The 26060-nt window shown below is 40.3% G+C and overlaps 1 protein-coding gene across 4 annotated transcripts in view; it reads left to right on the top strand.

The window, feature by feature from the left end:
• Positions 1 to 26060, top strand: part of LOC100876515 (Muscle-specific protein 300 kDa) — an 89466-nt gene that overhangs the window by 41069 nt on the left and 22337 nt on the right. For all 4 annotated transcript variants that reach the window (XM_076535867.1, XM_076535866.1, XM_076535868.1 and 1 more), the window contains exons 20-35: positions 664 to 816; positions 890 to 3137; positions 3232 to 4543; positions 4608 to 4971; positions 5146 to 5754; positions 5942 to 6727; positions 6969 to 8129; positions 8468 to 9247; positions 9420 to 10070; positions 10468 to 11069; positions 11643 to 12285; positions 12610 to 12948; positions 13052 to 13357; positions 13991 to 14142; positions 24643 to 25453; positions 25856 to 26014. In XM_076535867.1, coding sequence (XP_076391982.1) covers positions 664 to 816; positions 890 to 3137; positions 3232 to 4543; positions 4608 to 4971; positions 5146 to 5754; positions 5942 to 6727; positions 6969 to 8129; positions 8468 to 9247; positions 9420 to 10070; positions 10468 to 11069; positions 11643 to 12285; positions 12610 to 12948; positions 13052 to 13357; positions 13991 to 14142; positions 24643 to 25453; positions 25856 to 26014 — 11076 coding nt within the window. The remainder of the gene's footprint in view (positions 1 to 663; positions 817 to 889; positions 3138 to 3231; positions 4544 to 4607; positions 4972 to 5145; positions 5755 to 5941; positions 6728 to 6968; positions 8130 to 8467; positions 9248 to 9419; positions 10071 to 10467; positions 11070 to 11642; positions 12286 to 12609; positions 12949 to 13051; positions 13358 to 13990; positions 14143 to 24642; positions 25454 to 25855; positions 26015 to 26060) is intronic.

Genomic DNA, 26060 nt, shown 5'->3' with positions numbered 1-26060 from the left:
CGCAGACCTGTTGTTCCGAGCATGCTTGATCGAAGAATCGTGTTTTCAAACTCGTCTCGTGACACGCGAAGATATTCGCATCTTTGATTCACAATGACGGGAACGTTTTTTATCGTTACAAAATAATTAATTCTGTGTGCGTTTTTACTGGGAAATTTTGTTTCAAGAGTTATATATTATATTCTATATTATTTCAAGAATTATATTTTATATTCTCTATTGTTTCAAGAATTATATATTATATTCTATATTCAATATTTATATTCTATATTCTATATTCAAGAATGTTTCAAGAATTATATATTATATTCTGTATTATTTCAAAAAATTGACAGAAAGCCTGATTTTAAACAAATAATGTTTTTAACATCCAACGAATCGCACACATAATTTATTATTTTCTAACAATTTCTTTGTGAATACACAAACAAGAACACAATATAAAAAATCAACGTCAAGGTGTTTTCACAGAGATGAATTTGTTCGTACAATAAAATAAAGCATTTCTCGAAAACATTGTTTGAGACTTTTGGGTTCTTCAGCAATCTCTTCAAGGTTCTGAAGCACTCGACAGCCACAAACACTGTTACATTTTTATACATGAGATCAAACATGGTCCTTTAATAAAAATTCTCCATATCTAAACACATCTTTCATTCGTAGATGTTGATCGTCAATCTCCGTCAAAATGAAGCTGAATTCGACAAAATGAGCGACGAGTCGTCAGAATTGATGCAAATCAGCGGTGAAACGCGATTTTCCGCCAGTGTTCAGCAGATCACTTCTCGTTTCCAGTCCATTCAAGCAACCGCCAAGGTAAGATAATAAAAATCTTCATCCAATCTCGTACATTCCGATCAGAATTAAATTTCTATTCTTAATATTAAAGGAACTGGTCAAGAAATGCGAGCAAGCAGTGGCAGACCACGCAGCCTACTTGGAGCGCTACAAGCAGTGTTCAGAATGGCTGGCTAACACTCGGGTGACTTATCAGTCCATCAAGGAAGACTTGGGTGGCACTCGACAAGAGCTGTCCTCGAACGTGGGGATCCTGAAGGACCTGCTAGCTCGCCAGTCCTCAGCAACCCTCCTGATAAACAATACAGTTGAAGCTGGAGAGAGATTGTACCCAACAACAGGCATGGAAGGAAGAGAAATTGTTCGCCAGCAACTTTTAGATCTACAGCAAGCCTTCGAAGAACTGTACGACGGTATAGCTTCAACGGAACGCGAGTTGCAGTCGAAGATCTCGCGCTGGTCCGGTTTCGACGACTCGAACGAGGCCTTTGAGAAGTGGCTGAAGACCATCGAGGCTCAGCTGAAACCTGAAATTGAGCTGAAGACCACTTTAGATGAGAAACGTGCTCAGTTACAGATTTATCGTACTTTCTTACATGACGTGCAGTCTCATCAGCAGGATCTTCTTGATCTTCGCGACAAGGCTGATAATCTCCCTGATTCTACGGACAAGGTGCATCAGACTCTGAAGAAGTTGAACGACCGACATGCGACGGTGCTGAAACGAGCGGCCGCGTTCGTTGAGAGGTACGAAGGCATCGTCAGTGATCATCAGCAGTACAGCAAGGCTGTTCTTGACACTCATGAATGGCTGGACGCGACCCACAACGCAGTCATACTTTGGGGTGACACGGAGCTTGAGCGAGTGTCACTTCACACTAACCTGGACCGCCTCAAGAACCTTCTTCAGAGTCTGCCCGAGGACAAACCGAGGGTTCAGCAAATAAGGACTCTGGGTGAGAAGGTGATACCAGGTACTCTGGAGTCTGGTCAGATCAACATCCGTTCGCAGATAGATTCATCTCAACAGGAGTGGGAGAGTCTAGTGACAGCTGTCAAGTCCACCATCGAGACTCTGGAGAACAAACTCCAACAGTGGAACGAATTCGAGACGTCCAAGGAGAAGTGTCTAGCCTGGATGAGGGAAACCGACACGAAACTTCATGCTGTTGACTTGAAGCCCACCTTGCAGGGAAAGAAGAAGCAACTGGAGTCCCTGCGTGTTCTTCAAGGCCAAGTTCGAGCTAAGGAGTTGGAAATAGATGCAGTAACAGAGAAGGCTCAGCAGCTCCACAAGAACATAACTTCTCGAACCACGCACATATCTGAGCTGAGCATTAAGTACCAGCAGATTTCGAACAAGGTCAAGGACCTAAACAGCCGCTGGCACCAGTACGTGACCACTCATCAGGAATTCGATAACCAGATGGCGGAGTGCACCAGATGGTTGGACGACATCAGGAAGAAATTAGCTTACTGTTCAGATCTAGGTGCATCCTCGCAGAAGGACCTGGAGAACAAGATGGAAATAGTTCAGGACCTGTTGCTCTACAAGGAGGATGGTTTCGCCAAGGTTCAGGGAATAGTCGAACTTGCTCAGGCTGTCCTAGCGAACACTGCACCGAGTGGACACAAAGCTATCAACGACGCTGTTGGAAAGCTCCAGGAACAGTGGAGCGCTCTGGCCTCAAAGATGCTGGAGACCAAGACCAACCTGGACGATTCCATCAACAAGTGGGCTGGTCTCCTGGAACAAATACAGTCCATGAACAAAACGGTGGACTACATGCAGACAGCCTTGAACGAGTTCACGCCCTTCCAGACGACCATGTCCGAGAAGAGGTGCCAGCTGGAACGCATAAAAGCTCTGGAAGAGAAAGTCCGATGCGAGAACATCGAAGTGGACAGTCTGAAGATCAAGGTTGCCGAGATGATCGCCAGTGGACCTCAAGGTCTAGCCGCCTCACAGGCTCAGAGTATTCTGAATAGATTTGATACGTTGTTCGAGAAGATCAAATCCTTGCTGGTTGAAAGAGAGGAGCAGTACAAGGATCATCGACTTTACAAGGAGGCTCACGATGACATCATCAACTGGTTGAGCAGAGCTAGGGAGAAGATACCGTCGATGAAGCAGAGGTCACTGAGTGATAAATTGGCTATTGAAAATGCTGTCGCGCCTCTGGAGAGCTTGCTGAACAAGAAAGCTCAGGGAGAGTTGCTGGTGGAACATCTTCAGCACACCGGGAAGGTCGCTAGCGCGAGTACCAGTCCTCAGGGTCAGGAAATCATCAAGAACGAGGTCCGAGCGTTGACTCAGAGCTTTGAGGAGTTGTTCAGAGGTACGACTTTTTCATCTCAGTGTCTACTAACTCTAACTTCCCAGTCCCTATATATAAACTTTGCTAATATCCATCCTCAAAAATTTTCTTCCAGAAATCAAGCAACAGAAGGACCAGCTAGAGCAGACAGTCAGTCAATGGCGCGACTACAAGGACGAATACGAGCGCCTAAGTGACTGGTTGCAGCAATTCGACATTCTCATCAAGGCCCAGAAGAACTCGCTGCTACCAAACGTAGCTGAAAAAGAAAAGCAGGTTCAAGAAGTGAAAGAGATACTGGAGAATTTATTAAAAGGTCAAGAGCAGATCGACAGGTTCAACAAGACAGCTTCCAGTCTCCTGTCCTCCCACCTGGACACCTACATAAACAACCAACTGCGTCACTTGAACTCTCGATACCAAGTCCAAGTGAACTTGGCCAAAGACGTTCTCAACAAGGTGGAGACAAACCTGGCTCAGCACAAAGAATACGAAGCTAACCTGGCTAAGACTCGTGCGTGGATCGAAAACGCGAAGCAGATCATTCGTAAGGGTACAGAGGCTGCTTCTACTAGCAGTCGCGAAGAATTGCAGAACAGGTTGGATAACATTCAGGAGCTGCTGAGGAAACGCGAGGAAGGTCAGAACCTGGTGCACCTAACGGTGAACTGTGGAGAGAAGGTGATGAGGAATACAAGGTCAGACGGTCGTGAGGAGATCAACGCGCAGCTGAAGGAGATCCAGAACGACTGGGAGAGGCTGGTTAAGAAGATTTCGACCACCAAGGTGCACTTGGAGACTAGTTTACTCCAATGGGCAGACTACAGCTCCTCGTACCTGCAACTCCAGCAGTGGATCAACGACCGCGAGGCGAAGTTGCAGCAGGTTTGCGAGCAGAAGGTGTCCAAAGCCAGGAAGGGTCTGGCTGGATTGAGTTCCTTGGCCATTGGCGAGAGGAAGGCGAACCTCAGGCAGACGAACAGTATTGTACAAGACATAGTGGCCTTCGAGCCGATGATACAATCCGTCACCACGAAGGCTGAGGATCTGCGACAAGCTACCCCGGCCACGGAGATCTCGATCAAGTATGAAACCCTGAGCAAACAGGCGCAAGAACTGTACGCTAAGCAGAAGGAGACCGTGGAGCAGCATCAAGCCTTCATCGACAGCGGAAACGAGTTCATACAGTGGATCCGAGCTGCTAAGGAGAGACTCGGAAAGTGCTCGGAACCCACCGGTGACAAGGAATCGCTGGCCAACAAGATCACTCAGTTGAAAGTCCTGCAAAGTGAGCTACCAGAGGGTCAGAAGAAGCTGCAGCATGCTCTGGAACAGGGCAACGCCGCCTGCCAGATCGCTGATGAAGAAGACAAGGAGATAATTGAAGAGGAAGTGGCGTTGCTGCAAGAAGAGTACGACAGCTATGTGTAAGTAGATACTTCTTTGATATTAAAGACTTCAGATGATATTAATACAGATAATATTTTATAGAGATTCGTTGAACAACACGAAGAGCCTGCTAGAAGTAGGAATCGTGAAGTGGACGGAGTACGAAGATCAGTTCTCTGAGGCAACCGAGTGGCTCACTCAGACTGAGCAGTTGGTGCAGTCGTTTAACAAACTGCAGGATAGCTTGGAGGAGAAGAAGAATGTCCTTGAACAGTTCCAGATTCACTTGCAGACGTTGTTCGATTGGCAGAAGGAGCTGGATCGTCTGAATATGAAGGCTCAGATGCTGTTGGAGACCTGTGCTGACACCAGAATATCTAACGCTATCACGCAACTGACGACGAAGTACAATGCTCTTTTGTCTCTGGCGAAGGAGATCATGAGGCGATTGGAGCTGCATTATCAGGTACTGAAATCGATGATGGTATATTGTGAGACTTTGCAAAGCTAGATATTTTATGTGCTTGACAATTATTAGTAATATGATGAATAAGAACAAGGATGTGAACATTTTCCTACATCAAGATTCTAGGCCTAGGTTTATTATGATTTTTAATAACCACCATCTTTTCCTTTCCAGGAGCACCAACAGCACAATACTCTGTACCAAGAATGTCAGGACTGGATCGAGCGAACTCGAGACAAACTGGGCGAGTGCAAAGAGATCCCCAGCACGTTAACCGAAGTGAACAACAAGCTACACACCTGTAAAGCGATCAGACAGACCCTGGAGCAAGGCCAGAACAAACTGCGTTATGCTCTGGAGCTCAAAGAGAGAGTGATCATGAATACTGAGCAAAATGGCGCAGCGAAGATTCAGGAAGACACGGAGAACCTGAAGACAGAGTTCGAGAAGTTGTTGGTCAATGTGGAGGACATCAGACAGAAACTAGCAGCAAGAGCTACTGCGTTGGAAGAGTTGAATAAGATTCATCGACTCACCACCGATTGGATCGAGGAGATCGAAGGCAAGATCCAGCCCGGGGAAATGTATAAGAATGATCTTAGCGAGAAACGAGCTGTTCTGGAGAAGTATAAAACGGTGCAGAGGGATATACAAGGTCATGGGGAAACTGTGGATCGTCTGAAGGCTAGGCTTGCTGAGGATTCTAGCATTCCTGTTGGACCCTATCAGTCTACTATCGCGAAGTATGATGAACTGAATAAACTGATCGCTGATAAGATACGTGTAAGTATATAGCAAAGTTCAACAATTCCAAAATTTATTCTCAGAATAATAATAGTCCACGTCACTAGGCTACGTAGTATCAATTTTCCAAATTATGTTCATGCAATCAAAAAGTACAGATGTTTCTAACATCTGTAAGTTAACTTTCTAAATTAAAAACTAACTTTCCATCCCTCTAATATTGCAGAACCTCGAAGAGCAAGTGAACGATCACGAGAAGTTCCAACAAGCGCACAACGAGGCAGCCGACTGGGTTCGCCACACGAAACTGGAGCTGCAACAAAACTGCGACACCCACGGCGAAAAGGACCGAATCATCGAAAGAGAGAACAAAGTGAACCAAATCATCGCGTCTCTTCCCAAAGGAGAGACCTTGATCTCAAAGGTGATCCAACTGAGCGACGCCGTGATCTCCAGTACCGGACCAGAAGGTCAAGAAGCCATCAAGCAGGACGTCAAACAGCTGCAATCAAACTGGAAGTCCCTGCAGACGCAGTGTCATGAATCACAGAAGACCCTGTCCAACTGCATCGCTAGCTGGTCGCAGTTCACAGCGGCATTGGACAGCATGAAGAGGTGGATAGACCACTTCCAGAAGAAGGTGAACGACGAGCAGTCGAAGGAGAACAAGACTCCAGAGGACCTAGTTCGTTGCAAGAGTCTTGTTGAAGAAGCTATACAGCAGAAGCCTGTTCTGGAGGACCTGAACGACAAATGCGAAGCTCTTCTGGAAATGAGTGCCTGCAGTTGGGCTCGGGATAAGACTGTCCAACTACAGTCTGCGTATACTTCTCTATTGACGGACATGCAAGGTCTAGTTTCAAGAGTGGAGAAGAATCTTTCGGATCACACAGAGTTCCTGAAGGCGAAGAAGGAGATGGAGGACTGGCTGCGAATCGCTCAGGGCTCGGTGCAGGACTGCATGGGTGTCGGGGACGCTGAGTGGGCGAAGGACAAATTGGAAACCATCAAGGTAAGTCATTAAATACAATTTATAATGTGATATGAAATTAAAGGACTCGGTGAGAAAAAGAAGTATGATCATCATCCAACCTAGTCCAATTGAGAAGAAACTAGTTTTCACGTAAATAGTAATCACATATTTTTCAATTAGCCTTTCAATTGATAATAATGTTGAACCTAATCCTACATCAGCTTTTTAGTAACTAATAAAATTAATTATACTGATTTGGACTAATATTGTTTTTCCAAAGATCGTCGCAACGAGGATCACCGAGGGTCAGCACTTGCTCTCAACCTTACAAGACGCCTTCACAAAGGCAATCGACACCGCAGTGCCAGAGCAGCAAGAACAGCTAAGATCAGACATGGCCGGACTTCTCTCCAGCTGGGAACAACTGAGTATCGACCTAAACACGGTTCAAGCTCAGCTGAAATCTTTACTGACTCGCTGGGACGATCACACGGAGGCTCACGGAAAGCTCAAACGTTGGTTGGAAGAGACCGAGAAGAGCATGCAGGATTTACCAGACACGAAAGGAGAATTTGGCGATATGAAGACACTATTGGAGCGTTATAAACATATTCAGGAAGAAGTCCGCGGGAAGAAGTCAGAATTGGACCACCTGATGGAAGAAGCGGAGGAGTTATCGAAGTTGGCGAAGAAGAACACACCTCTGGAGCAGACGAGAGAGCTGTTGAAACGCTGGCAGAGTCTGAGTAGCACAGTCGACGAAGGAAAGAAGTTGATAGAGAACGAGATGCAAGAGTACAACGCTTACCACGCAGCTCTTCAAGAAACTGAAAAGTGGCTGTTACAAATATCCTTCCAACTGATGGCTCACAACTCGCTGTACATCACCAACAAAGAACAAACAGTCTCTCAAATACAACAACACGAGAATTTGTTAGTCGATATCGAGAACTACACCAGCGTGCTAGACGATCTGAAGCTGAAAGGAAACGGACAGATAACTCGTTACGTCGCCGCGAACCCAGAAATAAAAGTCACCATCGAAACTCAGCTGCAGAATGTCCAGGAAAGCTACAACTCGCTGTTGAACACCGCGTTGCAGATCAAGAAACGATTGGCGGAGTCCCTGGTCAAGTTCCAGGAGTACGAGAACACTTTGGAGAGCATCATGAAGAATCTGGACGCCTATGAACCTGAAATCGCCCAGGAAATGGAGGCGCCTTTGGAAACCCTCGAAATGGCGAAGCAGCGTTTCGAAATTGCCCGGACCTTGCATAATAAGCTACAGGGCGAAAAGACGCGGTTGGCGTTGGCTGTAGAGGCTTGTGAGGCTGCGGTCGCTTGTGTATCGAGACCTGGAAGCCCTCTGGACGCTCCGGCTGTGCAGATACCTGCGAGGGAGGTGGAGGTTCGGAATAAACTTGAGGAGCTGATTGATCAGGTATGTGTGATGATTTGTAATGGAAATTCGTATATACATAGGGTTGTGGTATCAAGAATAAAGGCGTACACATGTGTTAGGGTTATGTTATCAAGAATTAGGGCATACATATGTATTAGGGTTATGTGATCAAGAATTAAGGCGTACATATATATTAAAGTTATGTTATCAAGAATGAAGACATACACATGTATTAGGGTTATGTTATCAAGAATTAGATCATACACATGTATTAGGCTTTTATCAACATTTTATCATTTTATCAACAATTAGGTTACACATTGAATTCCTACATGTCACCATTCCACTTCCACCTAATGAAAATGCTATTTCACCAGGCGCAAGGACATCTCATGAACGTAACGAAGACCCTAAACGAACTCGAAGAGCAGACCCGCCAGAAGAACGCTCTCCGAGCCTGGATAAACCAGCAACGAGCTCTCTGCGCCGAATGGAAGTCTCGTCCCGCAAAATTGCGATCCGAAGCTGCACACGCAGAACTGCAAGCAATGAACGATCTCCTAAGTAACGTTGGTGAACGCAGAACACACGCGATGACAGAACTAGCGATTCACGAAGACGACCACGACATCGAGGAAGGTTTGAACAAACTCGAAGCAGAATTGACCGATGCGATTGCCGGAAAGCAGGCTACTCAAGATTTGATACAGAAGTATCGATCGCAAGTGCAGAACGTTCAGTCCTGGTTGGACGCGTTGTCCAAGAAGGTGGACGTGATCGAGAAGGGCAATGGACAGACGATTGGACAGAAAATAGCGAATGTGAAGGAGATTACTGCTGAGTTTGAGTCTCAGGGACCTGGGAAGTTGAACGAAGTGAAGAGTCTGGGTGATCAGGTGATGGACTCTGTGAGCAATTTGGATTCGCAGCAAATTGAGGAGCAGATTAAGTCGGTGGAGAGAAGATATGCTGATATTGCCAAGAAGCTGCAGAGGAAGGCTCAGGTGCTGGACATGACTGCTCAAGGTATTGAAGCGACGAGGCAGGAGATTGAAGAGAACCGGGACTGGATACAACAGAAGAAAGAGCAGATTCAGTTGTCGGAGCCGGTGGGATTCGACAGCAAGCAGGCTGAAGAGAGACTTCTTGCTCTGAAGGTATTTATTCAAAAATTAATTGAGAACTTGACATCCTTCCATTTGCTGACATTCTTCCTATGTTAACGTTCTAAAAATCCTACACAAAATTTTGTAGTTGACTTTCTGTTACATTCTGTCATCGTTGAAGAACCCAGAGTGACCAGCAAGTTTCACCTCAATTCTGTTTCAGGCCATGCTGAAAGAAGCTGAAGGAAAGCAGATGGTGATCGACACTCTAGAGAAGCGCGTCGGCAACATGCAGAACGAGTTAGAAACCAACGAACAGCAGCAACTAGAAAACGATACCAAAGCACTCCGAGGAGAGCAAGCACAACTCTGCACCCTCTTAACCGAAGGAATATCCACCGCCACCGCAGCAGCCGACGCTCGTCGCAAGTTCGAGGCCGATCTAGAACGCGCAAGAGCGTGGATCAAGTCTAAGAGCAACAACTTGAAGAAACTCAGCGGTTATCTGCCACTCAAGGCTGCCAAAGTGGAACAAGACATTGTGCAGCACAACGAACTGGAAACTGACATTGCGTCTTTCAACGAGAAGGATCTCAACGATATCTTGAAACATGGGCATAATTTATTGAAGGAATGCAACGAGGAGGATCGTGCTAAACTGGAAGGTGTCCTGGACGAGTTGAGTAAAGATTATGATGAGTTGAAGAGCGAGGCTCGGGAGAAGCAGGCGGCGTTGGCGGATCTTCTTCAGGGGCGCAAAGCGTTCGAGAGCGAAATTGACAAGGCTCAGAGGTGGATTAATGAAGCTGAGGTGGCTACCTCCTCGGATTTACGGACTTCGAGTATCGATATTCTGCGGGAACAACTTGCTAAGGTAAGACGTTATTTAAAATAATTATTTAATAATTCTTAATTTATTTAGGTATTGTTTAGATAGGAGGGTAAGTACTGTTCAGGCTGGAGTACTCAGGTACTACTTGTACTTCAACCCCTGCATCAGGTTACATTGCAAATATGTTACATTAAAAACAAACTATGCAGTTCTTGTCTCTTGTCAGACAAATGTGCAATTCATTTACATATATATATTTACTGTTAAAGTTATTAGAAATATTTGTCTTCTCCAATTACAATTTATCACTGTGGATTTATCTCAATGTTCATCTCAATGATTTATATAATGCTACTCTTGCTGTTGCTGGATTTATATGTTACATAACGTTGATGATTTATGTTGATATTACAAAAACTTTTATTGAATAAATTTCCAGTACGATCGCCTGAAGAAGGAAGCCAAAGACTACGCAGACGACATCGAAAAGATTCTCCAACAAGGAAAATCCATCCTGCCAACAGTGAGCGACGCCGACAAGCTCGAATTAAACGAGCAGCTCCAGAACATGAAGGAAGCGCACGCAAAAGTAGCTGGAATCATAAACGAAAGAGCAGTAGCTCTCCAGAAGAGCATCGACGAAGCCGAAGAATCGCTAGCACGAGTCGCGGAGGCAGTGCAATACATGACGGACGTACAGAAAGAACTTCACGAACTTAACAAACCAATTGGTGCTCGCGTCGAGGATGTGGAAGCCATGTTAGACGCTTACGAGAGGATCCTGAACGACCTCAAAGAGAACAAGGCAAAGTTGTCCGATTTGCAGTCGGTCAACGTTGCTGATCTCCACGGTGTGCTGACTCAACAGGACGATCTCATAAAGGCTATCGAGTCGCAGATAGCCAAACTTCGTCAACTGCTTCTGTTACGGCAGCAGTTTATTGCTTTGATCACGGAAATTACTACCTTCATCGCTAAGTACACGGAGATTGTTAGGGACATTGAGAACTCGGGGCAGACTATTGAGGAGAAGATCAAAAGGTACGGTGAACTTTGCTTTTATATCATTTTTTATTTATAAAAGACACTAAGTCTTCACTAAAATGTTACACTTAATTATAATAGTAAATAGTCTTCATTAAAATGTTACACTTAATTATAATAGTAAATAGTCTTCATTAAAATGTTGCACTTAATTATAATAGTAAATAGTCTTCATTAAAATGTTGCACTTAATTATAATAATAAATAGTCTTCATTAAAATGTTACACTTAATTATAATAGTAAATAGTCTTCATTAAAATGTTGCACTTAATTATAATAATAAATAGTCTTCATTAAAATGTTGCACTTAATTATAATAGTAAATAGTCTTCATTAAAATGTTACACTTAGTTAGAATAGTAAATAGTCTTCATTAAAATGTTACACTTAATTATAATAGTAAATAGTCTTCATTAAAATGTTGCACTTAATTATAATAGTAAATAGTCTTCATTAAAATGTTACACTTAATTATAATAGTAAATAGTCTTCATTAAAATGTTACACTTAGAATAGTAAATACTTCTGAAAGTAGAGACCCTGCATTCTATAACTAAATTATTTTCCAGATACGACGACGCGATCCTCAAGATCCAAGAATGCGAAGCCACCCTCGCCAGCGCGACGGACAAAGGCCAGCAAATCGCCGCCGAAGGTTCAACCGCCGACCGAAACAACATAACAGAGCAACTGCAATCCCTAAAACAACAACTTCAGGGTCTAAGAAGAGCCGTAGAGACCCAAAGAGAGCAACACGAGCTGGCAGCAGCCGAGCACAAGAGACTCGCGAACGAATTGGCTGAGATTCTCAATTGGTTGGAGGACAAAGAGAAAGAAGTGAAATCCAGGCCTCTTCTAGAAAGAGATCCAACGAGCGTCGAGGCGGAGCTGAAGAAGCACAACGAGCTTTGCGAGGCTGTCAATGAACATCTAGATAGAATCAGAAACGTGAAGAACTCTGTGCCTTACGAAGAAGGGATGCCTGGTTCGTTGAAGGAGATGCTCAGCGAGGCGGTGTCGCTGCTGACGTCCTTGCCTAGGGAAATGGAGGAACGGGGGAATTATTTGGAAAGTAATATGAAGTTACGACAGGAGTATGCTGCGTTGACCGATAAACTTCGTAGCTGGGTTCGCGAGGCGGAGATAAGGCTGGAAAGTGACAAGGATGGTCTCGATTTTGAGAATATTCTTAGCGATCTTGAGGAACATAAGGTTTGTATATTTAATACTTAATATTACTTCCTAGTTTTAAGAAAGAAGAAATATTTTTTATTCACTTGCAAATAGATAAAAATTATAACAACTCCCAAATATTATTTTTGCAAATATATCTGAATATAGAAAGTTAAACTGTGATATGTAACATATGTAACATATGAAGTTCATAATTTAACTTAGCACTAAATGCTAAATTTCCTACGTTCCTACGTCTCGATCCTTCATCCCTAAATTTCAAAATAAATCTACAAGTCCAAATGCAAAATAATCTGCATTCTTATAAAACGATAAAATTAAAAAATGACTTGTATCTTTCAGATTTACTTCAGCAGCGAGCCCTCCATACGCGAGTTAGTGTCCCAGCAGATCCAGCAAGCGGCCGACAAGATCTGGCCATCTCTGAACACCTCCGAGCAAGAAGAGCTAAGCGCAGAGCAGCAACAGCACACACAGTTGCTAAAGAACACCTTAAACACAGCTAAATCGCATCGTGCGAGACTGGAACAAGGCGCTGAGACCTGGAAGGATTACACGCAAACTTTGGAGCGTGTTCGAGCTGTCATCGCGAGAACGAGATTCACTGACGAGCCTGTCACGACATTGGCTGGATTGCAGTTCAACATTCAGAAGATCACGCATGCTCTTAATGACATACAGGTAAACAGAGTGAGTCTTCAGGAAATGAAGATTGAACTGTTAAACTATTGATGGTAGATTGAACGTGTTAATTAGTGTGCTTAATGGTTTATGTATTTTGCAGAACCAACAATTTGAATTGGATCTTCTGAACGAACGCAGTCGCGAGGTGCTTCGATTGGCGGATGAGAATAACAAGAAGACGATTGAAGAGCAGATTGCTGAGATCAGTTCTGAATGGAAAGAATTGGTATCTGGGTTGGAAGGTCGCAGAGATGCGCTCGAAGCGTTGTCGAAGCACTGGGAAGATTTGGAAGCACAGTGGTCTCTTATCGAGACTCGGTTGAACGCCATCGAAGAGAAGAGCAAACTTTTGGATACTGTGATTCGGTCGAAACAGAGCTTGCTCGATTCCATCAAAGCTCTACGTGTAAGTGTCATAACTTAGTCATAAGATAGTCATATCATTGTAGAGATATAGTATCATACAGTTTATGCATTTATGATAGATCTAAGTTATGTAAGTTATGATATATCAAGTTAAAATAAATCCATGAGTAGATGGCATTAGAGATTACGTAAGGTATTCTGACCTCGAATCATAAGTGCATTAACATCTGCATACTGTAAAATAATACAAATTATGTATTAAAGATGTTAATTTAATTTTTTGAGTCTCCTTAGAGACTTAGAGATCTTAGAGATATTTATTACTTTTTTGAATTAGTAACTTATCTTTGCACTATTTTGTGTTTGGTGACACACTCAGACCTGGTGATCAATTTTACTTGAATTAGTACTCTTCAAATTTGGAGTTCATTATAATTTTCATGGTCAACAATTGCACAACACCAAATTGACATAACACAAAATTAATGTAGCACCAAATTGGCATAACACCAAATTAACATTTCAAATTTCTTTATCATCACATCATAGTTGTTTCTGACAATGTGTCTGCACCTGACAAATCATAGTGCAAGGAGTTAATGTAGTACAAAAGAACAATAACTCATCTTCGTCCAATAAGTAATTGAAAATAAAAATATATGTTTTGCAACAGGAACTAGTGACAGAAGCCGAGAAGTTGAAACCCATGACAGAGGAGGTAAAAGCTCTGACAGGCCCCGTTCTTGCATACCTCGCAGCTTTCACTGAGGCTGCAGCACATGCCCTAGAAGAAAAGCTGAACAAATTGCAGAATTCCGTCGAATCGTGAGTCACAATGCATCGTTGTTTTTGTGTTTTTTGTGATATAAACGCACCGCCACAGACACTGCACTGGTGTCAATTATTTCGGGATTACTGCACTTTAGTTTCACGAACGTCTTCAGATTAGAATTCATTCCAGTTAGCTCATATCTTTCTTTTTTAATCATTTTCATTTTGGAGCACTATTTTATAATTTTGCAATTATTCTTGTTGGAAAGACTTATTTTGTAAATATGTTAAAGACTGCTAGTCATAGATTTTGTAAACACGTTAAAAAGTTATACATTTTGTAAATATTTTAAGACCGTTAATCATCGATTCTGTAAATATTTTAAGACTGTTAATTAATTCTGTAAATATGTCAGAGTTCATAGCGAGAAAAATGACGCGATTCGTTTGCATTGCAATCAGTTTATATCTTCTGTATAATTTCGATCGTCATCGAGAATTTTAGCTCTTCAAGTTGAAGATGAATTTTAGCTCGTCAAGTTGACATTCCGGCAGATACGGAATCATCGAGGAACACACGGTGCGATTTTGTGGGATTTCAACGCATGTGCATGTGTGTATGCTGCTTATTGCACATTACCATCTTCCTCAAAGATGGTAATATCCGCTTATCCCACCCCTTCACAAATTTTGTTTCAGGTTCTTCTCATCGATATACAATTTTCATATAATTTCACCAGAATTTTATTTACAGCCTCTAATTTATACTATCGTTAATATTTACAGCCTCTAATTTATACTATCGTTAATATTTACAGCCTCTAATTTATACTATCATTTATATTTTATATTATCATTCACGTTAATTATACTCGTGTCAGAAATTGAACCATCTTACGCACGACGTTTATCAAAAAAATCTAGTGACTTCGAATTTTAAAATGTCAGACATTGGGATCTTTTTATAGCTTATGTTGCGAGAAAAAAAAGAATGTGGGAGAAAGGATAAATAAACGAGGTTTCTCGACGAGAGTAGATTCCTTACGTGTTACGACATATATCGATTTAGCATGCATTACGTGTCTTACCTCGTTCCATCATACCCAAATTAATCCCATGACGTAATTAGGCCTTGTAAATCATTGTTGCACCGTGTATCGTACCGCGTCATGAAATTAATAATCAGGAACGAATTGAAATAAACCGGTTCGTGCGATAATCGCTATTAATGAACGTTCAATCTTTTAATCGTTTCGTTACTGAATATTTACCATTTGATATCAATCATTTCATTCTTCTTTAATGGAAAAATTCGATAAATTTATTCTTCACATTTTGTCTTGGAACTTCAAATATTCTTTTATGAAAATATTTTTGTACGAAAACCTCTATTTTATGTGCAATTTTATATGCACTTAGATTGACGTTCACTAACGTATTAAGTCGTTTAATAATTTGATAAATTCAGACACTGTAAAATTGTGAAATATTCTTTCATGAAAATATTTTTGTATGAAAATCTCTATTTTATGCGCAATTTTATATGCTTTAGATTGACGTATTAAGTCGTTTAATAATTTGATAAATTCATGCATTGTAAAATTGTCAGCAAGGTGACCATTAAATATTTATGAAAAATTGTTCATAAAGAGGCAATTCAATAATTTTCAACCACTGAAAAAATTTCCAATTATGTACAAATTTTTATTGACATAAAAGGGACTGATCATAACTTCATTTCTTAAAAATAATTTTGAATTTTACAAATCTGATAAGTGCATTTCGGTGAAAACCCTTACTTTATATGCAATTTTATATGCACTTAAATTGACATTCAATAACGTATTAAGTCGTTTAATAATTTGATAAATTCAGACACTGTAAAATTGTGAAATATTCTTTCATGAAAATATTTTTGTATGAAAACCTTCATTTTATATGCAATTTTATATGCACTTAGATTGACGTTCAATGACGAATTAAGTCGTTTAATAATTTGATAAATTCAGACACTGTAAAATTGTGAAATATTCTTTCATGAAAATATTTTTGTATGAAAACCTTCATTTTATATGCAATTTTATATGCACTTAGATTGACGTTCAATGACGAATTAAGTCGTTTAATAATTTGATAAATTCAGACACTGTAAAATTGTGAAATATTCTTTCATGAAAATATTTTTGTATGAAAACCTTCATTTTATATGCAATTTTATATGCACTTAGATTGACGTTCAATGACGAATTAAGTCGTTTAATAATTTGATAAATTCAGACACTGTAAAATTGTGAAATATTCTTTCATGAAAATATTTTTGTATGAAAACCTTCATTTTATATGCAATTTTATATGCACTTAGATTGACGTTCAATGACGAATTAAGTCGTTTAATAATTTGATAAATTCAGACACTGTAAAATTATCAAATATTCTTTCATGAAAATATTTTTGTATGAAAACCTTCATTTTATATGCACTTAGATTGACGTTCACTAACGTATTAAGTCGTTTAATAATTTAATAAATTCAGACAATATAAAATTGTCAGCAATGTAACAATTAAATATTTATGAAAGATTGTGCATAAAGAGACAATTCAATTATTTTGAACAATTAAAAAAATGTCCAATTATATACAAATTTTTATTGAGATAAAAATGACTAATCATATAACTTCGTTAAAAATAATTTTGAATTTCACAAATCCGATAACTGCATTTCGATGAAAACTTGCAACTGCACAGTGGCACAGAAACGGTGTTTGTAAACAGTGTCGAAGTATTGCGTAACGCGTATAATTCGTTGGACGGGTCATTAATCGAGGGACATTAGATAATCCAAGGTTCTCCGCATTCCCGATCGATTGAACGATCCGCACGTGAAAAACGACGATTGGTCACGTCATCCGCGAACACGCCACCGGATTCCGTTCAGGGGTGGATTCGCGAATTCAGCCCTCACAGGGTGGTCCGATCGAATTCGTAACTAAATATAGATTTGACGAAGAAAAGTGGCGGCACGTTGGCCCGCTTCTGAATTTCATGGCGTAATATCCGCAGCCGGTTACACGCCAGTCACCATTTGTACGCGGCACGGTGCACTGGAAATAAAGTATGACGAGCGAGGCAGAACCGAAGACGTCATCGTCACGTTGCTACCACGTTTCGTTTGTTAAACAATCGTCAGATAACGACATTATACTACACGGTTCTGTGCAGTGATCTCGAAATGAGTTTATCGTCTTGAGATTATTGTTGCACGCTAGTGACTTCTGGAGGATTTTACAGTGAAACTGTGTCTGATTATACTGATTCAGTGTCTCGAGCTCTTGTGATACTTTTTAAAGCAATTCGAATCTGTGAAATTTACTTGCAGTTCGAAATTGTGCTTTTGGAAGAAATTCAAGTTTGTGTAAAACTTGTTGTATTACGATTTTGACATCTCGAGTTGATTATTCTTAAATCGTAACTGGGTTTTATAGTTTTTGTGGAGGTCTACTCTGTAACTGGGGTAGTAACGTGAAATTTTATCACCTGGTTTTTAAAGAAACATCAGTCGATGTCCAGATATCGCTTTATTTCACAGTATCCAGTAAACTAGCCATAAAAATTGATCCTGCCGACTTAATTGCAATTTCCTATTGCCTCTAAATTGCAGGGAGAATTGTGAATAAAGCTACAGCTGACATAAATTGAATCTTCAAATTCGTGAAACCCCAGTTCGCAATTTCTAAATAAGACTTCAGTGAAGCTTCAAGAATTCCAAAGACTTTGTTTGTGAATAAAGTGTCAGTGAAACGTTCATCCAACGTCTGACGAATCTTGGTGTCAGATTGTGCAAGAGTTCTACGCCTTGAAGCGCGTAGACGTGGTTCCTGCGATCAACGAGCACGGCATGTCGATTGATAGTACGTAACAATGAAATTTTCATCGATGTTTCGCGGTTTATTGGGTTAACGGGATTGCACGCGGTTATTGGCTTAAATATTATGACCGTAGAGCGACTGCCTCTATCATCAATCGATAACGTAGCACGGTGAAACGTGTTTCGGCGCAGCACGTGTATAAATTCAGTGATGTAACGAGTGCTGAACGGTTTTTCGAGTTTCGGTGTCTCGGTTTTTGCTTAGAGACACGGTATCGATCGTAATGCGTCTGTTTCCAATCGTTCTGCAGTTTCATTCTGCGTTGTAGTCTTTTCTGTTCTAGGCAATTGTTGGAAACTGCGATTTTCATTTTAAGATGTGTGCAAGATTGTTAGATGTTCATTTACTGCAATGTTAACGAAATTAGTTTACCTTGAACTTATTTTATAATTAGATAATTGTGTCATGTAGTCTTTAACTGTTATTTGAATTATCTGAAACGGTTCGATACAAACGAACAAAGAAAATCGATAATTTTATCAGTTTTCAACCCCTCACTTCGCTGGCGCCACTACAGCGTACGTAATTTATCAGACCTTTCAGTACGTGAAATTGAACTTTTATATTGAAGTTTCATTTATAGTGAAAGCAATTAACTTTTGATTTGTCAGAGACTTCTTAAAATTTCATTCTATCTTATACACGTGTACTTGCTTTTTTATTACATTTATTTCTTTCTTCATTAAATCATATCTTTTTAACAGTAACGCTGGGCCGATGATCATAGCAGTAAAGGCCCTTATAAAATAAAATCAATTAATCAAATAACAGTAATGAAGTACAGTTTCTTTCAAAATTAAATAAACTTAACAGCAAAATAATATTGTACACATGTTCACTTATTTCTTTATTACATTTCTTGCTTCGTTAAATCATATGTTTTTAACAGTAACGCTGGGCCAATGATCATAGCAGTAAAGGCCCTTATAAAATAAAATCAATTAATCAAATAACAGTAATGAAGTACAGTCTCTTTCAAAATTAAATAAACTTAACAGCAAAATAATATTGTACACACGTTCACTTATTTCATTATTACATTTCTTTCTTCGTTCAATCATATCTTTTTAACAGTAACGCTGGGTCAATGATCATAGCAATCCCTTATAAAATAAAATCAATCAATCAGTTAACAGTAACAGTCTCTCTTTCAAAATTAAATAAACTTCACTGCAAAATAAAATTATTCAATAATATGCAAAAGATGATTGCATAAAATGATCAAAGCAATCGAGGCTCTTATAAAATACAGTCAATCAATCAATCAATTATCAGTAACGAAGTACAGTCTCTTTTTCAAAATTAAATAAACTTCACTGCAAAATAAAATTATTCAACAATACGCAAAAGATGATTGCATAAAATGATCATAGCAGTCGAGGCTCTTATAAAATACAGTCAATCAATCAATCAATTAACAGTAACGAAGTACAGTCTCTCTTTCGAAATTAAATAAACTTCACTGCAAAATAAAATTATTCAATAATATGCAAAAGATGATTGCATAGAATGATCATAGCAGTCGAGGCTCTTATAAAATACAGTCAATCAATCAATCAATTAACAGTAACGAAGTACAGTCTCTCTTTCAAAATTAAATAAACTTAACAACAAAATAACATTAAGCAATAACATGCAAAAGATAATTTCACAAAAGAAGAAAAATATGAAAAATCTTGACCTACACGAGAAACATGTTTCGAAACAGGGTAGAGCGTCGCAATATTGCAACATCGGTCGCAATCTTTTTCCGCTCCAAGCTGGCAGCCCGAAAGCTCGGAGGAGAAGAAAAAAGAAAAGATGCAAAGATCTCGAGCCAATGAACTCGCGCGGAAGTCGCAGCTCGCGCGATGAACAAGCGATGTGTATTTTATTCTTAGGAACAGCGTGCGCCGCTTTTCGGTCTGTCGTTCCTCGATTTTCGTTCCCTAGCCAACGTCGTAAGCCGCATGCGTCGCGGCGCCTCGCCAACACGAAAATTCAAAGCTAATCCGTGCCTTCTAATAACGTTTCGAACCGCGAACGCTGCTGTTTAGCTTGATCGTGCCGCGCCATACTGTTGTCCGATGTTTCATCCGGATATCCGCGATAAATCACAGTACAAATAGTCATCGACCGCAGAAAACGAGCGAAATTACGGATATCGATCCAAACACGGCGATCTACGATTTTGCTCGGATAGGTACTTCGCCTTTCTTAAACGCCTCGTTTTTTAATAACTGGAATTTTTTATTTTATTGTTTCTGCAATTTTACGTAAACTTTAGGGGTGTTTATATTTTTGGGATTATATGGTTATATTACTGGAGGTTTGATTAAATTTTTGGGATCATCTAGTTAAATCATCGGAGGTGTTTGATTAAATTTTTGGAATTATGTAGTTAAATCGCAGGAGGTGTTTGGTTAAGTTTCTGGAGATGTTTGGTTCTTTAGAGGTGTCCGGTTAAGTTTGTAGAGATGTTTCACTCTCCAGAAGTGTTTAGTTAAATTTCTGGAAATGTTTGAATCTTCAGAAGTGTCTGATTAAATTTCTAGAGTTGTTTCACTCTCCAAAGGTGTTTGGTTAAATTTCTAGAGATGTTTGGCTCTCTAAAAGTGTTTGGTTAAATTTCTAGAGATGTTTGAATCTTCAGAGATGTTCAGTTAAATTGCTAGAAATGTTTGACTCTCCAGAGATGTTCAGTTAAATTTCTAGAGATGTTTGAATCTTCAGAAGTGTCTGGTTAAATTTCTAGAGACGTTTCACTCTCCAGAAGTGTTTGGTTAAATTTCTGGAAATGTTTGAATCTTCAGAAGTGTCTGATTAAATTTCTAGAGTTGTTTCACTCTCCAAAAGTGTTTGGTTAAATTTCTAGAGATGTTTGGCTCTCCAAAAGTGTTTGGTTAAATTTCTAGAGATGTTTGAATCTTCAGAGATGTTCAGTTAAATTGCTAGAAATGTTTCACTCTCCAGAGATGTTCAATTAAATTTCTAGAGATGTTTAAATCTTCAGAAGTGTCTGGTTAAATTTCTAGAGACGTTTCACTTTCCAAAGGTGTTTGGTTAAATTTCTAGAGATGTTTGGCTCTCCAAAAGTGTTTGGTTAAATTTCTGGAGATGTTTCAATCTTCAGAGACGTTCAGTTAAATTGCTAGAAATGTTTGACTCTCCAGAGATGTTCAATTAAATTTCTAGAAATGTTTCATTCTCCAGAGGTGTCTGTTTAAATTTCTAGAGATGTTTCACTCTCCAAAAGTGTTTGGTTAAATCCATATAGGAATTGGTTTAATTAGTGTGGTAGTCAGAGGTGTTATTGAAAGTTTTTTTTAATACAGATGGTGTTCGAATAATCGAAAAAGTGGATCGTGGTGTTACTAAAATTATCGCGACGAACGGATTTAGTATGGTGAAGCTGGGGTACATTGGGTCGAGTCACATGGCCGCATAAGGATTGCATCACGTGGACCTAGTGACTTCCGGCTACCGATGACAGTCTTTCGTATTAACACTTTGATGACTACATATCTTGTGAAATCCATTCCACAAATGGATGTTATACATTTATTGACATATCTAAACATTTATATCTTCCAAAGAAACATTTCTTAAAATTCAATTAGGTTTCTTGCTTGTAACCTATCATTTATATCTTTCTTCCAAAGAATTACTCACAAAAATTCAGTAAATAATTTTCTGCTACGTTTATCAATTTCAAGCTTGAAACTCTGCATCGAAGAGCTGATCTACATGTTTAAACATTTATATCTTCCAAAGAAACATTTCTTAAAATTCAATTAGGTTTCTTGCTTGTAACCTATCATTTATATCTTTCTTCCAAAGAATTACTCACAAAAATTCAGTAAATAATTTTCTGCCACGTTTATCAATTTTGAGCTTGAAACTCTACATCAAAGAACTAATCCACACAAATTATGTTTAAGAATATTTTACAAAAATGTACCTTACAATAAAAATGAACGAAATGAACTAAAACATAAATAGTCTAATAACAGACATCAAAGTGTTAACCTATCGTGGTCATTTTTAAAAATATCAAAGAACCTGCCAAAGTTTAATCGATTTTCGACAAGTGATCGCGTGCCCAGGATAATTATCAAGGAATATTGAAGACGTTTCGTAATTATGACTAACGCCGAAAGCTTGTATCTAGTTTCGTATTAGTCAGACAGATCGTGCAACCTGTTTTATAAATGTCTGTCTCGTTTCAAATATACCGTGGTAATCGCTCGAGTTAAACGCGGTTCACTATTAGCAACGATGATGTCACTGTTCGAAAAGAAGCGAGCACCATGCACGACACTTGACATTGACATCACGAACCTTTCCCATACACTGAAATTCACGCTTCCACGTGGTGTACGTTGCGTGATTTCACGGAAAAATGACGTTATAACTAATCTGGGAACGATGGGGCAATTTATATTCATGGGCGAATTTCAATTAACGGAGGTTGATTAACCTTAACTGCTGAATCAGTTGAATAATTGGAGGAAATTTACTTCTACAATTTCTTTGGGTATTCGATATTCTGGGGTATACTTGGCTCTTACAGTTTTCTCGAATTTGCAAAAGAAAACTTTTATCTGCATAAATAAATTGTAGGATTTACCTTGATAACAAGGTTTGTAATTATCTTAAATTAAGATTGCTGAAATATTAATGTGTATCAGGTACTGCACCTCTGCAGCAGTTAAGGATTTACCTTGTCTCTGTTATTTGATTTTCGTTTCAAGTTGTGACTTTCGACTTAAGGTTGACATCACTTCGACAACCACAAAAACACGCATCGACGTGCATCATAATGCAAATCCAAATGGAGAGACGGGTTTGCGACATTCCTCGTGGTTTGCTATACCGGTGATGTTGTCATCTTTATGAAAACACTTGGCAGTTTACTCGAACCTTGTTCCATTCCCTTGGCCACGATGAAACGCGTAAAAACAACCGAGCCTCGTTCTTGCAAGGACTTCCCAAATCTTCGTGGTACATATGTACATGCATTTAAGTGCGTAACATGTCATTTGTTCCCAATTTGTATTCTTCTACAAGCTAGCATATAAATCACGTTTGAAAATTTGAGATAATTTATGAAGATGCAAATGATACACTTTTTATTATAAACCTGAGACACTTTTGTTTATGAATCCCTTTAGGGACGTTTTTTTTTCAATTTGGAAGTGGTATAATTTTTCAAATATTATTACATTTTATTTCTCAAGTTGATAGTAATTATATAAAAATAATTGGGAGAGCATCAATAATGTATGTGAAGAAAATGCAGTTCACATGTGAGGTCACTGGCTGTTGAATTTAAAGAAAATTAAATGTGCATATATTTGACAGTATCCTTGAAGAAGTTAATTTACTAGAGATACAAAAATCTTGAATCTAGGAATATAGAGATGTGGTAACAGAGATCTGGTATTGTAGAAATTGTAGAGATATCTAAGATTGTAGAAATCTGACGTTATAAGAACCTGAGAATAAGTTTAAAAATATAGAAAGAGAATATAAAAATCTACAAACGATTTGAACATACATCTGCCGATACTGAAATACCAACACAATCCCTATTCATCAAAATGAAAACCGAATGAAACCCCAGTAAACGTGAAGTATAAAGAATAATTTCGATTCTCCCAAACTTCTCGTCGACTCGCACACACATATCCGACGTCTACTTTTAGCCAAAACGTCCTCCGTCTCGGTAAGCTGGCTTCGTTCCAGCTACAACCGTACCAGCGACACGCATTTCCGATTCTAATTTCGTCTCATCTTTGCCTCGAACAATTCCTTAAGGCCGCTAAATCGATTCGAAGTATTTTTCGTTTTTCTCCTTATTCCCCGTTTTCTCTGGCGAACCTGTGTCCTATTAGCCGGAACAATGGAATGATCCCACGTGCCGGCACGCATTATTGGAGATTCACTCGCACAAGAAATATGCTAAAATCTATTTTTACGCGTGGCCGACGTGGACGAGCACGCGGCTAAGAGGGCAAATCGTTTTCCGTTAGCGAACTAGTGACCGCAGACTTGCCCGTCGGTGACGTTGGTATTTCGCGAGTCTGTAAACATCTACTTGGGCAACTGCACGCCTGTTGATTAAGGGAAAGGGAACTCGTAAGTCTTCGTTTGCCGCCATATTCTTTTGAGTCAAACTTATCGCAGTATTCGTAGATTCGCTTAGGTATTTTGGCATAAGGGATCTGGAGAGTTGAAGAACGTAGGAATTTAGATATATCAACGTGTTTAGATATTTAAGTATGTAGGGATACAGAGTATATAGCCATACAGAGGGTGCAAACCCCTCACTTTATATTTCTAGATACTTATATACCTAAGTACCTAGATACTTATCATTTATATACATTTATATCTCTACACCTTCCAGCTCTATAGAGGTCTCTTATCTGAAAACATAATCTGCCTAGGTATATGTCTAACTTTCGTTAGCATTGCAGAGAAACATTCAAGTTTACATTCAAAGTATCCCACAATTTCTCGCAACAAAGCATTCCACATAAGCGCCCAGATCCCTAGAACCCAATCACAAGCATTGTCTCCGAGAGTCTTTGAAAGAAGAAAGTAGAGAGAATCGTTGGGGAATGAGAAATCGCTCGTTACAGGCTGGTCGACTCTCTGCAGAAGAAATCGAAGAAGGCGGACGAGGACTTGGAGGCGTTCGAGAGCACCGAGCGTGAGATCGAGAACCTGAGGAAACGTCTGAACGAGGCGCGCGAACGCGCCTCGAGCTTGTACATATACGGGCCGAATCAGGACGCGACCGAGGAGGAACTGGAGGAGTTAGCCTCGAGGGTCGAGCAGGTCCTCGACGAAGCGAAGAAATTCTCAGGAAGCACTAAGGCGCGGTACCAAGCTAGCCAGCAGCTGGTCCCCAGCGATCTTGCTCAACATTTGACAGCTTTGGAGCTCTGCGCCGAAGCGACTGCTCAAGCGATGGAGGAGAAACAGAGGGATCAGAAACGTGCCAGAACCGTCAGGTCGGATTATCTGACCGACCTGGACGAGGTTCAGGCGTGGATAAGGCAGGCGGAACTAAAGGTTCAGGACAGATCGATCGAGCCGATCCCTCTGAAGGAGCAATTGAAGCAGGTGCAAGACGAGCTGGGCACCATCAGCGACAAGCTCGAACGACTAACGAGAAATGGCCGCACCATCGGCGAGAACACGAGAGACGAGACCGAGAAACAATTAATCGACAGCACCGTTCACAATGTTACCGAACAGTTGAACCAAGTGCGAACGTGGCTGGATGACAGGAAACAGGTCGTGGCTGATACTATCGACGCTTGGCAGAGATTCTTGACGTTGTACGAAGCGGTGAAGACGTGGACCGAAGAGAAGAGACAGTTCCTAGTTGAGCCCTTGAAGCTCAGCACCCTTGTGCAGGCCAGGCAGAGGCTGCACGAGTACTCGGTACGTCTGGACCGTTGTCTTGGTGCTTGGAAGATGATGGAACGTGGACTTTCTGACTTTGGGCTGAGATATTTATTAATCTTTGCTATGAGTACAGTAGACCGTTGCTGCGATAAGAATATAGGTAGTCGGAGCTACATAGGTAGGAGCCAATGAGGCACTGAGAAATGCATGAGAAAGACTTGAGGACACCGATAGTGTAGGTACTGATAGATGAAAGGTAATAATAGGGTTGGAAGTCTAAGTGTCATATCGCTATGAGTAGGTAAAGCTGCCAATATAATGAAACTCTACTGTACTTAATTTCCAAAGAACATAAAACTCACGTTTCATCATCATCCAGTCAAGATCATCGATCAGAACTCCATCGACGAAACTAATCCGTGAACTTATTGATCGCAGACAGCCGTAAAGAGCTGCAAACAAATAAACAAGAATCTCAGCGACATGGGAAAAGAGCTCGAAAGTATCGGTCAGGTATGCAACGTGGGCGACTTGCCCGAGAAATTGTTGGAAGCCGAAGAAGCGAAGGTTCAAGTGGAGGGTCAACTATTAGAAAGGGTTGGTTACGATTATAGTTAGGGAAGTGTCGTGCGTAAGATGTGTA

This window comes from Megachile rotundata, chromosome 9 (assembly GCF_050947335.1).
Source record: "Megachile rotundata isolate GNS110a chromosome 9, iyMegRotu1, whole genome shotgun sequence".
Lineage (NCBI taxonomy): Eukaryota > Metazoa > Arthropoda > Insecta > Hymenoptera > Megachilidae > Megachile > Megachile rotundata.
Note: the sequence above shows the minus strand (reverse complement) of the source record. Positions and strands in the feature narration are given on the sequence as shown.